This window comes from Toxotes jaculatrix, chromosome 23 (genome assembly GCF_017976425.1).
Source record: "Toxotes jaculatrix isolate fToxJac2 chromosome 23, fToxJac2.pri, whole genome shotgun sequence".
Lineage (NCBI taxonomy): Eukaryota > Metazoa > Chordata > Actinopteri > Toxotidae > Toxotes > Toxotes jaculatrix.
Window position 1 is genome coordinate 8226701 of NC_054416.1, and position 21685 is coordinate 8248385.

Below are 21685 nucleotides of genomic sequence, written 5' to 3' on the forward strand. Positions count from 1 at the left end.
TTGCGCTTCTCCCTTAATGTTGATTTGAATCATCAGGTGAGGAGCCCTCATGTCCACTTGCATTTTGTCAGTCAAATCACTGGACTGCTGATTTTTTTCTGAATTAACTGTGTTATTTTATATAAAGTAAGGCAGGATAACAGTATTACAAACTGTCAGCTTCAATAAATCAAATCTTGTCTCAAAGCATAATATGTTTTGACCTATAAAGATATCACTACAGTGCAATGTAACTTTCTTTGCCATTGTTCATATTACTGATTATTACGTCTTACTGTTGCACTGTAACAAGTTAACTTGATAGCTGACCTTGTGCAGGGTTAATTCTTCCAAACTGAGTCATTTAAATTCATCCCTACATTTCAGTGTAATATCCACTTCACCTCAGTCATTACACATTGAAGCAGCCCAACTCATTTAAGCGCACTCCTCTAAGCCCTGTAAAGTCTCTTCTAGCCTTTCAACAAAGCCTGGGGTTGTCAGAAGGCCAAGGAGCACATCCGATTGCAGACTGACGCTTCAAACCCATCTTGGGTTTTTTGATCTTGCTGGATGCACTTGGCCCACTGTCTCTGACGCCAGAGCTTAAGCTAATTAGTTTCCCATTAGCCTGCCACACTGCCTTCCTGGCTAACACTGGCTTGTGCAGTGCCCAACCAGGAAGCCCAACTCTGGCAAAGGCCGTTATCTCTCTTGCCACCCTGATGAAGGGATGAAAATCCCTCTAATTCTGTGTCTTTTCTGCATTCACGTCTCCTAATTAACCCACAGGGGGCCCCAGTGAGGTATAACTGTATTGCCTGACATCTCTAAGTATGCCAAAACTAAACAGAACACATAGAAGAAAGCTGTCCTAACCAGCTGATCAAGAATCACATAACATGCTAATGGCATGATTAATTGTCCTTTTTCATTGGACCAGACATGGTGGGCACTGTATTTAATAATTGCTGTCAGACGGGGTCTTGATTGTCCAGAAAACTGACAATTGAACAAAACAAGGTGAACCTGTGACATTTGGAAAGTGGCACTGAAATCTGACTTTGCCTAGAATATTAATTTGCTGTACTTCACATTTTATTTTGCAGGGGATATTACATCGTTGTAGTGCCTCTGAAGAAGCAGCGCACTGGCAAGTTTTCCAAACCCTGGGACAATCCTGATGAGATGAATTTAGAGGAGGTAGGTTTAAACAATGAGCTGGTTATGCTGACTAAGATTACCAGGAAAGAATAGTATGTAAGTAACTAAATAAGTATGTTATGCAAAATTCCAGTTATTTTTCTATTACCCAGTTATTGTACCCAGCTTCTTAACTGCATATGTGTTCCCATATCACACATTTCTTTTCTCAAATCTGGAAAAAATAAGTTGAGGCAGTTAAGAGGGCAGGAGGAACAGGAGATGAGTCTTACTGATTGACGCAAATAGCAGCAGAGAGCACTGTTCATATGGAAATGAGAACATGAAGTAGCCATCAAGTGCACTGCAAACTCAACCCCCATCCCCACCTCCTCCTCCTCCTCTTTCTGTCTGTGGTAATTACCTGAAGAGCTGCATCAGGCCTTCATGTCTCTTCTCATTCCAAGCAAAGCTAGGCTACTGCATATGCACAAAACACTTGACAACTTTTATATTAAACTAGTTGAGACAATTCAAGAGTTTTTGTGCATTGCATGCATGATTAAATGTGTAAGGAAACTAAAGTTTTTCTCACTATGTATAGTAATCTGCAATTACATTTAAGATATTCCTTTATGCAGGCTCTAATGACTCTACACATTCAGTGCAACAGTCTCTTTCCTAGAAATGTAGCGACACTGGAAACCTGCAAAAAGCTAGTCCCCTTCAGGTTACTGCAATTTGAAATTCTGGCAGGGATTTCTATCTGTAAATCAAAATCTCTGGCTAGTTATAACTTATTTTGAAATTGTGAGACTATTTGTGAGAATATTTGTATTGTATGAAATTCACAACATATCAGATGTCCAGGAGGCTAAAAGAAAACACACCATGTCTCATCTGCCACTGGGTTTACAGCTCATGCCTACAGGCCCATGTCTGTAGCCTTGACCGATTGCCCAAAAGTCGCCCCTCTGTCAGAATTTATTTGTTTGTCAATATTGGCATTCACCTTTTCACAACTTTTCCCAAGGGCAGCTAGATTTAGCCGTGTTGACAGGAGAGATGATTGAAGACATTATCGGGCAGCACCAACAGCCCAGCAGCCAAAACAGAGCACACACAAGAACGCACACACTCTAACGTGAATGACAGGTGCACACAGCGAGCACATGCACGTAGACACACACACACACACGCTGATTCGTCCACAGAAGTCAGAGATAGGAAATCAGATGCCCAAACAACCAGCCAGGCTTGATTAGCATAATTATGATGCATGCTTTGTACTGGACGTTTAAAGTCAAATGATACAGACTTGTATGAAGGACACACCTAATGTGTTTCTTTCAGCTTATTAGCATTATTATTATTGTTGGTGGCTGTTAGATCTAACATTAATTACAACAGTGATGTGATATGCAATAATTCCCTTTGAAAACTCGTGTTCAAGTGTTCAGTTTTTGGGGTATTCTCTGCCAATAACATACTGGTGTTTTAATTTTGAAGATATAATTTGTTACACTTGGAAAAACATAGTCTGAAGCAATTTGTTGACATGATATGTGATCATCTTTTGTTCATATTTAAAAAACAATGAATTAGAAAAAACCCAATTGTACACAGCTAATAAAATACAACTTATCCCCAAATACTATTTGTCTACAAGTTTAAGCAAAAATGTTTCTGATTAAATCAACAAGAAAAAATAATTGAGCTATGTAAGTTTTAAATGAATTCTGTCTTTTTTGCTGTTTGAAGCTGTTGGATAATCCTCAACTGTTTTATATGCTGGAAAGCCACACAATCTTTTAATCTCACAATCTTTTGTAGTCAAAAAACTGATTAAATAAGTCATTGATCTTTTCTGTAATGTTCTGCTTTTTGCAATCAGCATTTTCAGCTCAGCAATCAGAAAAAAACATCTAGATAGACAGATCTGGTTTGTGTGGATGTGTTTTCATGTGTGTGCTGGAACGTGTCCCTGTGTGTTATCAACTGTCTGCTTCTTACTCCTCACTGTAGCTGCTGAAGGAGATAAACCGAACTAGCAGAGGCCTTCGGTTCCGGAGGCAGGCAGAACCCAAAGCCTATATCGCTGCCTACTTCAAAGACCTGTCTAAAGAGTTCACCCTGGGAGATGGCAAGATCTACGGGGACTTTGAAAACAAGCAACTCCAGAATGGTCAGGAGTACATCTTCTTTGTGCTCGCTGTTCTGGAGATGTCTGAAAACGTAAGTCTGCTCTCATATATGACATATCCCTTGACAGTGATATCATGTTCGTTGTGCCAAAAACTGTACATGTTAATAGACATAGAGAGTTAAATCCACTACATCTCTGCAGAGGGTCAGAGTTTGCTTCGGGTCAGATGTGTTACTCTCCGCCCTAGTGAGGCTTTGACTTAAAAACTTAAAGCTGCAGCTGACCCTTGCTGCTTTAGGGAGAGAAACCCCTTAAGACCTTAGCTGATCGCGAGAATACCTCGATAACAGAGCTCCTCTTTAATTGCGTCCTACGTGCAGTCCACCTTATCTCCACTGCTGCAGCTAGTGTGTATGTGCGCATATGTCTGTCTGGATGGAAGACCTGAAAGCCGCATGATTAGGCAGCTGCAGGCGAGATGATGGGTTTGATGAGCTGCAGGGTCTATAGTGCTGCCTCGCACACTCTCCACTAACCCTGAGTTCAGGTAGAGCAAAAATGATAATGATGGACGGAGGAAAATCTCTAATTTGCCCACTGAAGCATATATTTTCTTCCCACAAGACCATTTTTTTTATCTCTTCTTAAAATGTGAAATAGTTCAATCAAGGCTCTTGCATAGGCGAGATAGTGAAGATAATTTTGATTGGTCAAACTGCAGCTTAGCAGAAACTACACCGCAAAACTTTGAATTGGTTTTTAATTTGTATTGTTGGTCATGTTGTCTTTGTCAGGGTCTTGTTAGATAGGCTCAGTAGTGGAGGCAAGTTAATTGAACTCTTGTAGTGATACTTCAAATATCCCAAAAAAGACTGGATCTACTGTATCTTTCAACAGTTCTGGATGTTGATGTAATTTTAGGGGAAGATCAATTTCTGCTCAGCAGCATGATATCCAATATGTATTAGTTATATATGATTAAAATAAGCTTCGTAATTTGCTGTTTTGTTTTTTTTTGTCCGTACCAGATCATGTATGCCACCAGCCCCTACTCTGACCCGGTTGTTTCAGCCGACATCGACCCCCAGCCGATCATCGATGAGGAGGAAGGCCTCATCTGGGTGGTGGGCCCTGTGCTAGCAGTCGTCTTCATCATATGCATTGTCATTGCCATCCTACTCTACAAGAGGTAAGAACATGGAAGGATAGTTCACACGTAAGAGGGATTTTTTTCACACCCAGTCTAACAAGAATCCATCTCAGATGGGACAGCTACTGTAACACTTCGTATAAATATTGTACATACAGCATTGGTACACATTCGCTGCAAGGTAATGGTGCAAAACATGCACAACATGCACATGATTACTTATATATGTGCATTAAAAATTCACATCGTGTATAGACACTAATCATTTATGTATGACCGTTCAATATTTAATGTTCATGAAACCAACATGCTACTGTGCACAAATCTTCAATTAGCACATTTGAAAACAGACACTAAACGTAAGATTTTAACTTGAAGCCTGAGGCGCATTGATCCTCAGACTATCCATGACCCTCACTCTCAGTAGCACAAACACACTCTAAATCTCACATGAGTAAATCCAAGCAAAAAGCTACCCAAACTGTCAAGCCATCAAATGCAGACACCCACAATCCTTCACACAGACACGTGCGTTGACTGAAAGTTAATCAGACACATCCATCTACCCCCTACACGTACAAACACACACTCAAACACATGTAAAACTGTAGAAAACACTTGCGGTAGTGCGCTTTCACACTGAATCAAAACAGCCCTTTTTGTCTGAAACCCCCTAGTGGTAGCCAGACCTTGTGCTGTCACTGCTCATCAGTCAAGCGTAGGAGGGCAGAGCTTTGACTATCTGCTGCATGTCACCGCATGTGTGTGCAGCTTTAGAGAGGCCCTGGGGCCTGGGCCAACATCCCAGCCACTCCAACCCCTCCCCTTTTAATAAGACCCATTCCGCAAGGGAACTCAGCTCTAGATCCCGACTCTGACCTTATGCTGCCCTCCTGCTCTGCCAGGACACACATGCACATATTTATACACGCACGCATCTGCACACTGATTTTTTTTTTTCTCCGCCCTTTGCCATCTTGTCTCTTCTCACCTTTTACATAATACAAAAATAAACATTTTCTGCAAAGTTCATTTAATCAAATGTCCGGTCCTAAGCATAATTTCAGAGTAGTCTTCAAGAAGTAATTCTGGGAAGGTAAGATTAGTAAGTGAGGAGTCAGCACAAGCTATAATCAGTAACAGTAACAATACTGAAGACAAAAAAAGCCATCAATAGTACCGGCATAATGTAAGGTTTATGCGTACTACTTTATTCTGGCTCTGTCTTACACCTTATTGTCCCTGGGATTCATTCATATCAAGATTCAGTTTTGATAATAAAAAAATGGCGAACTGAAACTGAACAAAGAGTGTGTGTGCGTAAGGCTTCAGTGTTTCCATTTGTGGCAGGCAGAGTTACACATCGATTACCAAGCCAGTGCTACCGCCACGTTAGGGAACATTAAGGGCATAACCAGGAGATATTTCTCTTGTCAAGATCAATTTTTATGTGACAGAATGGTCCTCTTGTGCAAAACAAAGGGCAACAACCATGTAACGTTGAGCTCTGGGAAAGGACATGAGGGTAACAATGGGCAGCTTCATCAGAAAAGAAAATAATTCAGGGTAAATTGCACACCTAAATTGTACACCTACACTTTGAATAATTGAAGCCAAGTCAATTTTTTGCTGCCAGACCAATAAATTCTGGTCTTTTCTATTTTTTTTATTAAAGGTCTAAAAAAAAGTAAAACACATTTTAATCCCTCAAATGCTTAATTTGCACATATTCATTCAAAATTATGATGCCACATGTTGTTCGCATTTGTAATACCACATGAATAAATCCTAAATATGCATAACTCTTGATTTTAATAAATGAAACAGTGGTAGGCTTATTTGCAGGAAGAGACAGACACGGCAATTAGGAGTCAAGAGATGACTTTTATGCTTGAACAAGAAGCAATCAGCTGAAACTGCTTGAAATAGCAGAGATACAATGTACAAATCTTGGATGCACCTGGGAAACTGTAATATTTGAAACAAAGAGCCCCAAGGCTGCATAATTGAGTATAATCTCGGAAGTGAAGCATCACTAATCTTGCACACAAAGCAAAACTGAGATATGATTGGTATCGTTTGTCTCTTATGGAGTGAGTCATTCACTTATTCTAAACAAAGTTTCTGGAATTCTCCATTAAAGCCTAAGGTCTTACCACCTAATGTTGTGTCGATATTTCTTTCCTTGCTGACCAATGGAGCAGCAAACCAGACAGGTAAGAGCCAGAAAGAAGTAGGGAAAAACTCATTCCCTTTAAACCCTTTTTTTTTCTACCTACACTGTAAATATTATATCTAAACATATGGAAATTGGTCGCCTACTGGAGTTGAGGTCATTTGTGAAATCATGCTATGTGCTTTATCAAAATGAACATATGTTAAACACATGTTGCTCTCTATTAGCAACGTGACACTGCTTCCCTGACAGCTGTCAGCAGGCATTTATTGTGCAAAACGCTTTGACTTTTCCTTCTAATAAACTTTGAATTCACGATGCCATATAACGACTGAATTATCTTTTCACTGTATTCTGCTGTAATTACTAGTGACCTCCGACAGCCAGTGTTGTATCGATTCTAATGAATGAACAAACAACGCTGCCTTTTATGAAACTGACACTCGATTCATACGGCAGCTTGTGTCTGCAGAAGACAGATTCTCTTACATGATATGAATCTCAAATCTTACATTAAGAATAATTAAAAAAAAACTGAAATAAAAGGGAGTGGAACAAGTCACAAGAATACTCTGCAACATATTACAAATATACCAAGTATAGCAGCCACTTTGTGATTAATGTAAAGGTTTTTTTTTTGTAAATATAGTGGCAAGAGTAGGTTACAACATAATGCAATAAAAGCTACCCCTAACTACAGCTTAAAAATTACTATTAAGTTGACTCTACACCCTATCTGACACTGCCATTGAAAAGTGAACAATACAAGCTTCACAAGGGTAGTAGTTAATAGCTAAGGGCTACTGTATTGGATTGCATTTTACTGTGAAGTGATGTTATTTAGTCCACCCCCTGTAGCCTAAAGTACTGTACGAATGTAGGCCTGTCACCTTCCTAATTATATATCTGCCTTCATTATTCATTAAGACCACAAGGCACGCTTTGCAGTGATACAGTGAGCGTTGAGAGTTCTGTGCACAAAACACAAAACTAATTCATCAAACGTAATCACAACTTGCTGTTTATTCTGCAGAAAAAGAGCAGAATCTGAAGCTAGGAAAGGCAGTCTCCCCAACAGCAAGGAAATGCCACTGCATCATCCCACTGACCCCGTTGAGCTCAGACGTCTCAACTTCCAAACACCCGGTGAGTATTCAAAATGAAGCCAGCAACATCTGTGCCATTCACTGTGAGTCTACAACTGACTACACATTGTGGAAACAGTTGTCAATACTACTGACTGCTTGCTTTCAGGAAAAAGGTGTATGCATGTTTAGCTTCACAGCTTCATCCATTGTTTCCAACCACTGCTGACATTGAAGCATGATACAATAACGTCCTAAAAAGTTCCAGTCATCTTTGCAGAGAGATTCGCAGGATACAAGGCAGCAGTTTGCAGGCAGACAGTGGACAGGTGCTTAGAGAAGGCACAGTGGGTCAAAACTGACAGTGTCCTCCCTGGAGACACTTATCAGTGGAAAATGAAGAGGCAGAAATGCAAGCTTGACAGTTTCATGGCAGCTGTCATCTTCCTCTGTACCTGGGTTATCCAGGTCATCAAGACTTGTCATGCTTACTCAGAATAGTGCAGTGCTGCTTGGACGGTATGCTGCTGCTGGAAGTCCCAGGATGCAGCACTGCGGAGGGTGAGGGAAACACAAAATGTGTCACAGCTCTGTGTTTCATTTTGTAAGCGAGACAATGGATAGCTGTGAAAAAGTGGTGACAAGCTGTAAAGGCTAGTGTTTACTCGCTCTGACCTTTAGTACTGAGGCGAGCGGCGGTCAGTGGTCATGCCTCGGCTCAGCTATGTGGTCGTTTCTCAGCTGGGGAGTCACAGTCAATTTATCACCCGGAAAGGTGGTATGCATCTTTGCTCCTGTCCTGACCGAGAGAGACATACTTAACTGCCATTTGAGTTGCTCTGGCACTGACTGCTTTGGGACAGGTGTTCAGAGACTGCCAATAATGTTAATCAAAGCCATATTTTTCAGGTCAGCTAGTTTGAAAGTAGGATGAATTATCTCCGCAGGCTCATTTTTGAAAAAGATTATGCATATTTATGAAAGCTCTTCAATGATGTTAGGACCATTACTGGCTGTTTCATTCTGGCAGAGGGGTATTTTTCCTTTTTGGCTCAGAGTGATCTCAACCATCCTCCCACTATTTCACTCGGCTCTCAAGCCATCATTTTTTTCCCCCAACAGCCTTTCTGAGAGCTGGTATCTTGGCTATCTCACTTCTCAAAAAGGACCAAACACGTGACCACTTTCTTTTAAGTCCTGAAGCACTTCTACATTAGACCACCTCTCTCCCCTACTCTCTCTACCCTTCCTTTAACCTCTTTATCCCTCAATGGACATTTTCATCCTGCTTGATGTTTGAGCAACAGCATGTTAGAAATGGCACTTTCATTGTCCCCCAGTGGTGGAAATGGATTTTGAGTAGTGGGCTGCAATAGAAACACCCTCTGCCGTCTTTCAGAGAGACATGAGAGCGGGTGCGAAAACGAGGCACAGCTTCCATTAGCTAATGCGCACTTGTGTCTACAACCGAAATGAAACATCACCTCGTTGCTGGAGAGGGAGACTATCAACCAACTGGTGTGTCAGAATGGCTCCTGAATTCTTAAGTCACAGATCTTTAGCCATAGGCTTGATTGCAGCAGCATGTACAAAAAGGCGTCTTAGTGGACATGAGTGTTGTTGAAATACTACACATCTGAGCTCTTAGACATGCTGATGACACATATATCATGACCACCACCCAGTGTTCAATAATGTCAATTCTACATTGTCAAAGTCAACTTAACTGTAGGATGAAACTTTATTCCGCAGACTATGCAGGTAGTATATCACCATGTCAGCATCCTCAGGTTAAAACAAATGTCAAATAATATCCTGTGGTTGCTTGACTTTGGTTTGTGCTTTTTTTTTTTTTAATTCTGTGTACCCTTCCTTATTTCTATGAAATAAGCATGGTAGCATAGCCAAGCTTCTAGCATGACAATCTGTATGTTACTAATGAATGTCCCATTTAGAGTACACATAATCATTCAACCACAACTTATCATATTTCAATTTCTAATGCTGTTTGTGAAGAAAATCAAAAGTCATCACATTGCTCTGACGTCTGCAACACATTTAATTACACACGCCGTTTCCTCCACAGGTTCAGGTGCGCCCAGTCACCCCAGTAACCTCCATTTGTCAAGTTAGTTGGTCTCGATTATGCATTTGACATGATTTGTTTTTGTTTTTTGTATTTTTTTAGCTTTAATTCCCTTCTTTTCCTTTGTTTTTTCCTGCCTAGTCTTGTATTCTCATCCCCATCTAATCCATCTGGTGTAATGCTAAGTCATCACAGGAGGCGGAGTTTGAAATGACAGCCTGAAAACATGTCATCACTCAAAGCAGACGTCAACATCTGGCCTAACATTCTGAATGTTCTTTCTGTTTGTTTGTTTTTTGGGGATGTTTGTGTCTGTGTCTGACTGTCATGCTAACTATACACCGCTGCTTTTCGTGTGAATAACTTTCTTCTCTCTCAATAGGGAGAGTCCCAGTGGGGCAAGTGTGCTCGATGACTTCTCATTGGCTTCTGTGTCCATACCCTCTTTATGAGCATGGCCACTGCTTTGAGTGAACAACCTAGCCTAACAAGATCCACTCTTCCATTCCCCCTGTTAAACACACATGCTTATCTAATGATTCAGTGTTGGCTTGTGCTTGGGTGATGGCCTCTTACAGGGCTGGCAACTGACCTTCACTCCATCTTATTGACAGGTATGGCAAGCCACCCTCCAATCCCGATCATGGACCTAGCAGATCATCTGGAGCGCCTGAAAGCCAACGACAACCTCAAGTTTTCACAGGAATATGAGGTAAGTGTCAGCAAAGTCCTAGTGTTGATTGAGGTACTGTGATAAATGTTGTAGCAAGAGTGTCGTGGCACAGAAACAGAAATTCAATATCATGTCTAGTATTATACACGAGCTTGCACCAGGTGCTCAGATGAACTACGATTTCAAATTACTGTCACTATTTAGTGTGGTGGAAAAAATCCAGGCTTGAATTTAATGATATTTTCCTGGAAGTCTTAATCCCATCATTGCATACCCATGCCAACCACACAGCAGTTCAAGCATGTCAACAATGTGTCAACTGGATTTGGTGGATGAGTGCCCAATGGGGTGGGGTGGTGGGGTGGGTGGTGGTAGGAACTACTTCCAGAGAAAATATCTTCATCAGAATAACTCAGAGATTTAAAATTAGCCAGTATGGCTTTTTCACTTCAGGCTGTTTGACATGTCATAGCAGGGAAACAAACAGGTATAATTAATAACATCAATAACGGCTACATTCCATTTCCAGTTCCAGGGCTCTGCTATTGTGCCTGCTGGCTCACTGACATGACTTACCGAGAAAATTAAAAAGGAAAACAGGCCACCATTAATGTTATTAGTTACACTCCAATGACAAGTCAAAATGTCTGCTGTGAAAACGGCCTATATGACTAAACCAAGCAAAAATGTTGCAGCGTGACAGCCAAAGCTGAGCAAAGAAAACCTTTCTGAATGATGTCATTATTACTATTTAAAGGTGAACTAGTGTTTATCAATTTATAAAGTGATTAAATGGGCTGTCTGTATGCTGAGGAGTGGTAAGACACTATAAACAGAACATATAATGTTGTCTAATTTCAGCAAATGATATATTCCTGTTCATGTTACTTGTTCAAATTATATTTTTACCATGTCCAATAATCTTAGCAGCCAATTAAAATGATAGGACTAAAAGAGCACTGATATCAGCCCCATCATAAAAATACATCACTGAACAAAGGTGATAGTTTCTGCTTAATTCAACTGCCTTCAAAACCCTGCAGACTGTAGGCAGACAATGTTAAAGGTTTCCTTCATACATCTCTCATGAAACTGCATTGTGGATGAACTTATGTTTGCAGAACACTTGTGGAGCCCGAAAAACTACGCAAACAAGAGGTGCTTTCTGTGGTACGAGATAGGAACAGCCAGCCTTTCTCTGCCCATTTCTGTGGGTTCTGCAACGGCTCCAAAATCTATGAGGTCACCGTATGGGTGCCTGCCAAGCTGCCCAGTCATTACTGCAGCTTAAGTACACTGAATTCCAATTTCATAGTGCTTATTCAAGAGAAGTGGAAAGCAATTTTGCGAGCACAATAAAGTAAAGGTTTTTATTATGAGCAATGCTGCAGCCCACTGTTTCAACATATTTTGATAAAACATCAGGCTTAGCCAGTAGTTTGCCCTCCATGTTGCTGTTTTAGGTGATTTCTACAGATAAAGAACCACAGTAGTGACCTAAAGTTTGCCATGGTCCCAAAGGGAATGATAAAGCTGATTTTCATGCATTTATTGTTTATATGAATTACTCTAAATAAGCCTTAAAAATCTAGATCTATTCAGATCTATCTAAATCATAAGACAAGTTTTGATGTGGCTGCTAACTGCTATTTGTTCATTTGCTTCCTTTTACTTACAGTGGACATTAAAACATAAAAGGAGTCTGTGGTCATTAAAAACATAAGCACACTATTTTACCAGTAATATTAAATGGCATGCTATCTTTCATTCATATTTCCCCTTTTGATAATATATTTTATTGTTCATTTAGTGATGAGGGATCATTATCAATCCCTACTTTACACAGCCAAAAGAGGAATTGGATAAAGAATTCTGTTTAACTAATCTCAAACATGGTATTCCAGGATCTGCCATAAATTCCTATTAACCAAATGACCAAAGCCGTTGGAACACAAGCTTTTCCTTTGTGACCAATTCAAATATACAGTATCTTTTTGTAAATCTAACTATTTAAATGCATGGGTTATTGCACACCAAAGACAACACACAGTTCACAGTTTCTAAAAGTGAAATATCCACTTAAGTCAAATTTTCTCCACCAAACACTCTTCGACTTGTAATTTAAGATCTGAAGATCAAAAGAGACAAATTAGATTCCACAGTCGGTTAACACCCCATTTTCCACAAGATACTTAAAGGCCAGAATAGAATCTTCCTAAATTAACTAAGAAGAAGAAACGTCTGGGTTAAACTATTCATCAACTAAATCAGCTTTCAGTCACAGAATAATCATTTCCTTTGGAATTTTCTGAATCAACAACATGACATATTTCATTTTAACTTACTTGAAGAGCTTCAGTATTGTGAGTAGGAAGCAGACGCCCCCTGGTTATTTTAGTACGTCAGTATACACAGTATTTCGCTTTATATAAAGTAATTTATAATGTGAATGCCAAAGCATGTGATTGCATTAATGTAAAACCATTTCCTTGAAAAATGGATAGTTGAAGAGCTACTACATATTGTAATTCTGCGGCCAACTTACAAAGATGTATGTGAACTTAGAAAAAGATTCTTTTAACTGACACGACCCTAAAGAATTGTAAGTTTATATTGTGTGATTTTATTCTTCTCGCTCCATCAAAATATTGTGCTCTAAAAGGGCAGTCTTTAACTTGACATTATTCGACCTTGAGGGGAAACTATTCATGCAAGACAAACTCTTCCACGTTGAAGGGCTGGAGATGAAGCAATATTTCATCAATATTTTACAACCTTTTGCAACCTTTCTTCATCAGCATGTCTTGTATACATGAAGAGGTCTAACAGTAGCACTAAAAAGCAATAATATGCATGACATTAACACAAAATTTATATTTTCAAAATTATACTTTCTGCTCCAGCAAATGTGCCATCAGTGGACATATGCGCAAAAACAGATAGTGAAAGGACATAGAGTCATGAGCTTGAATCATCACAACTTTCACTTTTATAAAATCTCTTCCTCAAAGCCCCGGCAAACAAAGCCCTTGGCCTTGGGTTTCTAGAAAATACATAAAAATGTATTTAAACATCAGTAAACTACAATAGATCAGATTTTAATTTTCAATTGAAGCTGTGTGTTGAAAAGTAAATTTCAATAAGCTTTCAGATGCTGGTCTTGCACCAACATTTCAATGCTTTCTGAGTTCAACCTTGGATGTGACCTGTTATAAAATGTTCCTATAGTGCAAAACATTTTATTGTAATAATGACAAATTTTCTTTTCTTACAGTCCATCGATCCTGGTCAGCAGTTCACATGGGAGCACTCTAACCTGGAGGTTAACAAACCAAAGAACAGATATGCCAACGTGATTGCCTACGACCATTCCAGAGTCTTGCTCTCTGCTATTGATGGTATGCCGCCCACCAGCATCTTCCCACCCAACTGCTGTATCGATTCCACAGACAGCCAGTACAACCATATCTTTAAGACCTCAGGAGCACAACCACACTCTATACTGTAGTAAATTACATTCCTACAAAAGCATGTTAGACTACTTATTTCTTTTCATGCCTCTTCATGGTCTTTTCACGCCTCCTTGCAAAGAAAGGAAAAAAAAAAACTAAAAAAAAATAGGCAATTCTCATTTCAAATGCTGGGTCAAGTAATCAGATAAAGCAATCACCTACAGTGAGAGATGCCAATTAGTTTTACCAGCATCTATTTCTTGGACATTATACTTTGAAATAACTTTGCATTAACTACCTGGTTGAACCCGACAAACAAAACTTACAGCAAAATACAAGATAAAGATGAGGCATCACTAACAGCATTAATATGGACAAGATGTAATTGTAGTTCTCTGAACATCAGTGTCCAACCTTGCAGCTTGATATCAACAAATTTGTATTTTCACAATTTCACATGAGCCCATCGTGAACCTAACGTGAACCACTCCAGTAAGAGTCTTCGGAACATTTAAGTTGTGATGCCCTGTACAGTACAGCTTCTAGGGAATGAAAGGCAATTTTGAAATGGCCAGTAAAGTGCTGGCTCCTTCACCAGTTTATTGGATTAACACCATTACACAATACCACAATTGCACATACACACACACAGCTATTAATTAACCATTTCCATTGAGTTGCTCCCATGGAGGGCGCAGGAAAATAAACAAAGTAGTAAATGGCTAATGTGACAAAAACAGATAGATAAAGACTTAGAAAGCCCTTTTTGCAGTCTCTCAGAAACAGCACACAGCTTGACTGTTGATGGGACTCCATTAACCAAGCACATAAACACATCTGCACAACCACACTGGAGCCTTTGTGCTCTAGCAAGTGAGTAGTTCTCAGCCAGGGGGACATGAGGGACTTCCTCTTTTCCTTCTAAGCTTAAACAAAGCCTTTTGGCAAGCAATGCATCCATTGTTTACTTTGATTGAGTTCTTTGAATAAAAAGGGATTTGGGATTTGACATCAGAATTTGAAGACAGCTACTTTCAGAATTTATTGATGTGAGGATGGATCATGAGAATCTTTGGGACACAGGCCCTCTAATGCTGGAGAACATCTGTGAACTAATGGTCGCGACAGCACTGTCTTTGCTCTACTTTCGACAGCAGACAAGGAACCTCTTGCCAAGTTGCCTGACCACACAAAGCATGGGCTTAGCTGGATTAAAGTGGTATCTGAAGTTAATCCCTAAAACTTAGTCTACCCTTCATTTGGCTAAATTGTACAGTTTCTAATTTCAATTAGTATTTATTAGTTTTTGACAGAGTGACCAGTACAAATTCCACGTTCCCTCCAAATTCCATGAATTCTATGTTATTTTTGGAACATTACAGTCGTTAATTTTTCCATTTGCTCTATATTTAGTGCCACAAGTCTGTTCTTATTCAATGACAAACAGCTATATTAAGTTATACACAGGGCAGCCTCTTTGCTCTACAAGACGTTGCTTATTAAGAAAATCTAATCAAAATCTGCTGTGACAACTTTATTAATCTGTTCTGCAGTAAGACAGCATAGGAGTCTGAGAAAGTGTGTGGTCATCTGCTTGCAAATACACAATGTCTTGAACTGAGTATACTAGTGCTGATGCCACCACTACTACTACTAATACAACTAGTAAGGATCATCATTATCAGAAACACCACATTGCACCCTAAAATCTCTCCATGTTTCCTTTGAGATTCCTTTGCTTTTTTTTTTTTTTTTTTAAAAGGAGGACCGAGTACTGAACAACAGCGTAGCAATGTTTATTTCTTCATAAGCACACTACCAGAGAAAATGGCAAAATTTATACAAATCCTGACTGACAGACAGTATAAAAGCAAAATCCATTTGCAAATGTGCATTGAACAACTTGCCTCATTCTCATTAAACCACACTAATGTCTCTTTTTGCTTTTTCCTTTCAATGTAAAAACACACTGGGCTTAATTGTATTTATCCCTTGTCCATCACGGAAATGTACAGCCACCTGCCTGTGTGGACAAGTTCAGCAGCAAAAAGGGAGGGCGGGGGAGAGAAGGAAAAAAATAATGTGGGTGGGTTTTTAAATGTGTTCATATTCCATTTCCTTTGCCTTTTTTTATGTTGAATAAGTTACCTGGGAGTAAAAGGCAGGCTGGGGGAGAGGGGGGAAAAGAAGCGGTTGGAGTGAGGGGATTCTCTGGGACGTGGCGTCCATGCAGATGAGACTTATCTTGGTCGGCCATGTGTGCACGGAGCCCCTAAACTGCCAGTCCTAAAGCATTGACTAGCTGTCAGCTCTGTCTCTTTCCCCAGGATTCGAAAAGGCTGCTGTGCCTTTCATTTAATATAAGCAAAGAGAAGGAGGAGTGAGGGGGGAAAATTGTTTTGCTGTTTTTTTTGTTGGTTTGTTTTTCTCCATGTGACGTGATAGACTTTTACAGACCAAGCTTTATCTGTAAGTCAGTTGCAGATATGGAAGAAGGACACAAAAACTGTGGATTTAAATGTGTTGTTGATAGCAAATACAAATCCTTATGGACTGTGGACTGTAATACTGGTTCCAAATGTGACTTCTTTATGATACTTCTCGATTTAATACTTTCAGAAAACGGTGGCTTAACTGAGGAAACACACAGGTCTGCCTCACAGTGGCATCTGATGTTTATCAGGGCCAAATCTGATGTTACACACAATAAAAAAAAGGAAAAAAAACTTGGATCAACTCAGGAAGCAACAAGTGCCACTGTGCCACTGACATTTCTAGTCATCCATATACCAAAAAATTAACATTTTTATTTGAGATACTGAACTCACGCCATCTAAACTTCCCTGTCCTCTGCAACACACTGGTGTCATGTTTTTTGTTTTTTTTTTGTTTGGTTTTGTTTTTTCTAAACCTTTCCCAACTCAGTTTGACAACTCATGTCACAACTTGTCTCTTCTTAGGTATCCCGGGGAGTGACTATATCAATGCCAACTACATTGATGGCTACAGAAAGCAGAATGCCTACATTGCCACGCAAGGATCTCTGCCAGAGACATTTGGTGAGTTCTGGAGAATGATCTGGGAGCAGAGGAGCGCCATCGTCGTCATGATGACCAAACTGGAGGAGAGGTCCAGGGTAAGAGACAGAGACAGCTCATAAAAACACACACATTGACCTAACAGCCCGAGCAACATCAAGGAAGTTATTTTCACAACAGCAATCCCTCATCAGGGACATGATCAGTTTGACATCCTTGTCCTCCTTATCGCCTTTCTTTTCAATTAAGTTGTACAGTATTTTGAACTCTTCATTTATATTCTCCAGGAAAAAAACAAGTTCCCTTCTGTCCTTCCACTTATTTACTCAATCCTCTCTTTACATCAGCACACTCTGTTGTTTAGTCATTATCATCATTCATTAGCCATGCACAGCTGAAGACACTAGATTACAATCAGGGACATAAAAGACTCAAAGACTGAAAAGCTACATCGCCAGGCTGTATGCACGGGCTACCTCTTGAAAGTTGACATGGCCAAAAGTCCATCCCTCCCTCCCTCCCTCCCTCCCTCCCTCTCTCCCTCTCTCCCTCTCTCCCTCCCTCTCACCGGCACATCTTACAGTGTTTGACTGAGCACACGAAAGCCTGGGTTTCATAAGCTACTGACCTTCACACTTGTGTGCCTTTTCTAAGAGCTTGGCACAGTGTTAACTGGGGTGCTGACTCAATCTGGAGAGAGAGCAGCTTTCAGTCAGTATCCTTCCCATCTGCAAAGCAAATAAGCTCCTCTGGTTGTGTTTAAACATCACAGGCGCTGTAAAATGCATGATTCTTCAATTAAATTTTATTCTGTGCTGTCAGGTGTCAGTTTCTCTCAATAGATGCTTTGTGATATAAAAGTGCTTCTTGGCTCTGCTGTAAAGACATCGCCCCACCCTGATTCTGCTGTACCATTCTGCTGTTTGACATCATGAACTACAAGTTCATAATTTGTACATTCTGCAGAGATAAAGTTTAATTATTTACAAGTAAATGCCATTATGAATCCTTTCATTATTCCTGCTGTCACAATCGCTTCATGGCTCCTTGTGTCACTATTGTATCAGCTGCTAATGACATAAGTGGACAGTACACTTGTTAGATATTTAACTATTTCAAGACTAGTGTCCAGTTGTTGCACTATTCAACAGTCACAGAGCATCAGGCAACAGGATATGCTGACACTTCGATTGCTGCTAAAACCACATCGGTTCTATTGGACAATAAGACGAGAGACAATTGAATTGAAACCCAGTTATTTCCTCCACGACACCAACAGTGCTTCCGTTTGTCAGCTAAGCAGTAATGCTATAATGGAAGAGTGTTTTATTGGCCCGTTCACCGGGAAACAAAGCTGTACACTCGAGCAGCAATAAAGCTGAGCTGGTAATATGATTGGAAAGTGTGGTTACCTTTGTAATTATAGAGTATGTCAGGACAATTAATAGCACCGTCAGCCCTATACAAATATCTCAGGCATTTCATTGATTATGAAATCAAACGCAGTCAGCAGGAATGAGGAGAATTTATTTTACCACTATTTGACTATTTATGTGTGTATATCTATGAATATGAAGCAGGGAACTGTTAAAAAGGGAATATATACTATGTAAATACACCTCAAATGCTTCCAGAGTAATCTGTCAGACCAATCTGTTCAAGCTGGATCATATTTCTATCTGGTCCTTGTTTAATGTCACATTTCTCTCTATTACAGGTGAAATGTGACCAATACTGGCCCACGAGAGGGACAGAAACCTACGGTCTCATCCAAGTAACACTGCTAGACACAGTAGAGCTGGCTACGTACTGTGTCCGGACATTTGCACTTTTTAAAGTAAGAGCCATTTGGACGCTGTTTTCCTCCAGCACCCACTTTGGCACAATAACAACGGTCAAGCAGATGAGGTGAAGCGTGGCAGACACTAACCTTTCTCCATCTCCCTCTCCATCATTTTGTAGAATGGCTCCAGTGAGAAGAGAGAAGTGAGGCAGTTCCAGTTCACAGCCTGGCCGGACCACGGGGTACCGGAGCACCCCACTCCATTCCTGGCCTTCCTGAGACGGGTGAAAGCTTGCAATCCTCCAGATGCGGGGCCCATGGTGGTACACTGCAGGTAAGAATCAACATGGTTTCACAAAAACATCCTGGAGCATGAAATTGATTTCTTTCCTCTCCATTTGCTGTAATGAATATATGAATACATATGAAAAAAAACAAGATTCATGGTTATTTAGGGGTTTATTTCTGAGTTGTCTGTGGATTAATAATAAAGATTTTCAAGAGAGACAGAAGATGAACCAGAAGAAGAAATATTGGCTAAAGGAGAGTACTACATAGGAAGTAAACTATGGCCCAGTGTAGCCAAACAAATCAGCCCACTAGCTTTCACAAAAGGCACTTTAAACCTGAAGGTGTTTTCCACATCACAAAACAAAGAGTACTAGTGTCATTGCCCTCAGCAAACTTAAACATCTCCTCCCACACACTGACACATAAACACACACAGACCTGTTGTCTTCCTTGCTACACCACTAACATGTCGCACATCAGCAGCCCTCAAGTCCTTGGCTTTTCCCTTGGGTTATTGCCACTGAAACAAATAACTTTCACTTTCAAGCCAACTTCACTTCCCTCAGCCACATAAGTGGCCAGACTCCCAACAGAGAGGCACAAAGATATAAGACAGACTACTCGCTCCTCTCAGCTCAAGGAAGTCATCGGAGGCTCTGCACAGAGAAACCAAGTGAAAGCGGGAAAAAAAAAAAAAAAGACGGCAAAAACGAGGAAGCGATAGTGAGTGTGAGTGTAACAGATACAAACTTGTGTCAGAAAGTGACAAAAAGGGAAGGGGGATTACTGGAGAATTAGAATTACCACATGCTGAAGTTAATTAGAGCTAGTTGCCGAATCGCTTCAAATTGAAAATCCTGACTTTTACAATGAAGCAGAATGCAGGAATTAATGTCACTCTGCAGATGGGAGGTTTTAATTCCTCTGGCTCCCTATCAGATGCAGTCATTTCCAAGCTCCAAATCCTTTAAGAGGCATTTCCTCACTTCATGTTTGACCACAATTTTAAATAGAGCCATCTTGTATATTTACTTATTTATAAAATAATATTCTGAGTGCTAAGTTGTTAAGCAAGAAGCAAAAATATTTCATAGACAAAGATATTTTGTGCTGTAGAAATAAACACAGATTTCTATTTTGCTGAAGCTGTTTATGGATATGCAGAAAGGCTTAAATAAAAGCAGACTTGCTGCCCATAATTAACAGCATGGTACAGTCTCTTGAGTGATTGATTAATTAGTTGGTGCACCAAAAACTGCTTGCCACACACATACCACGCCTTATGTAAAGACCATAAAGACATGAAAATAAGCAATTAAGGGCTGTGAATTTTTTTTTTGTTTCCATGGTGGCTCATAAGTTTATAGTTAGAACTGTTCGAAATAAACTGTACATGATTCCCATTCTCTGTATGTCACTAATTAGAAACTTGTTAATTTATTATACTTGTCATTATCTCCCGACTAACATGGGACAGCCAGATCCTTAGATATAACCACACCTCATTTTATCTGCTTACGCCACACAGACACCACAAAACAGAGATTTTTCCACTGTAAAACGAACATCTGACGGGTATCTGTAAACTAAATCTGTCTCATAAAACAACAAGGGACTCAACCTATTGCAAAATTACCCATGGATCACTTGTGTGTGTCACACATTGTGGGAAGTCCATAACAATAGAGGTGAACCATCTCTTACTCAGATTTAAGCTTTACATATTAAGTGTCACTTGTTCATCTCAGGTTACTGTATGCGATTTTTATAGCGTTCAGCCAAGCCGGAGGTATAAGATGGGTTTTGGATTTTATTTGTGGTAGTACAAACTAAAATTGCCCCAACTTGCCAAATGAGTCATTCTTTCTTTTCCTTGCATCAGTGACACAGTTTTCCTTGTAAGGCAGACAAGCTCTCGCAAAGTGCCAGAAAGCTAAGAGTACAGTCTGTGAGCATTCTGTGTTGCACATGTTTATGGGTTTAATGGGTGGCTAATGCAGCCCCCCCCCCCCCCCCCCCAGGATTATTTAAGAATACTTATGAACGTGCATTCATGTGTTTCCACTGAAGAGCTCCTGAGGTGAGGTGAGATCACAGAACATTTCCTGAAATCTGCCTCTCAGGGACATTATAGAACGTTTCTTGCTTTCCTACTTCCCGCTGTTTTCACTAACCCACAGGTCAGGCACTGTTTTGCTCTTCCAAAGAAAGGGCTACACAGGCATTGTGAGGTCACAGAAGAGGTCAAAAGGACATGATTGAATGTCATGGAGATCACTGGCCCCTTCCAGTGAGTCGGAAAGACAAACTTTTGATAGAACACCCCACAGTTTCAACTGACAATCTAGCTTTTTTTCCCCTTTTCTCTGCTTTACGGCATAATGCTGCTGCCCCGTTATCACCATCAAAGACCTCACACACCACAAAATACTAACTGGACAGAGGGTTTAGTGCCATGAGGGCACACATTACGTGGCTGGTAGAAAAATTAAACACGGCCTCCTCATTTTCATCAAGCCGTAAAAAGGTCAAACAACAGTGTTGATTCAAATACAGGGAAGGAAAGGGACAGCTCAAGAGCACTGCCACAAAGCTCCACCTCCCTTTCAACATGGCATGGTTACATGCAAGGGAAACATTCCTGCTGTTGTCGCCATGTCACAATGGACAAAAAGCAGCAGAG

The 21685-nt window shown here is 40.2% G+C and overlaps 1 protein-coding gene across 11 annotated transcripts in view; it reads left to right on the forward strand.

The window, feature by feature from the left end:
• LOC121177287 (receptor-type tyrosine-protein phosphatase delta-like) overlaps positions 1-21685 on the forward strand; it is a 127137-nt gene that overhangs the window by 95754 nt on the left and 9698 nt on the right. For 6 of the 11 annotated variants that reach the window (XM_041031546.1, XM_041031547.1, XM_041031548.1 and 3 more), the window contains 9 exons: positions 1089-1182; positions 3148-3357; positions 4297-4457; positions 7628-7740; positions 10380-10477; positions 13713-13836; positions 16851-17026; positions 18646-18765; positions 18891-19045. In XM_041031546.1, the coding sequence (XP_040887480.1) occupies positions 1089-1182; positions 3148-3357; positions 4297-4457; positions 7628-7740; positions 10380-10477; positions 13713-13836; positions 16851-17026; positions 18646-18765; positions 18891-19045 (1251 nt within the window). Of the gene's footprint in view, positions 1-1088; positions 1183-3147; positions 3358-4296; positions 4458-7627; positions 7741-9765; positions 9808-10379; positions 10478-13712; positions 13837-16850; positions 17027-18645; positions 18766-18890; positions 19046-21685 lie in introns of all 11 variants that reach the window. The other 5 variants (XM_041031541.1, XM_041031542.1, XM_041031543.1 and 2 more) reach the window with 1 other exon arrangement.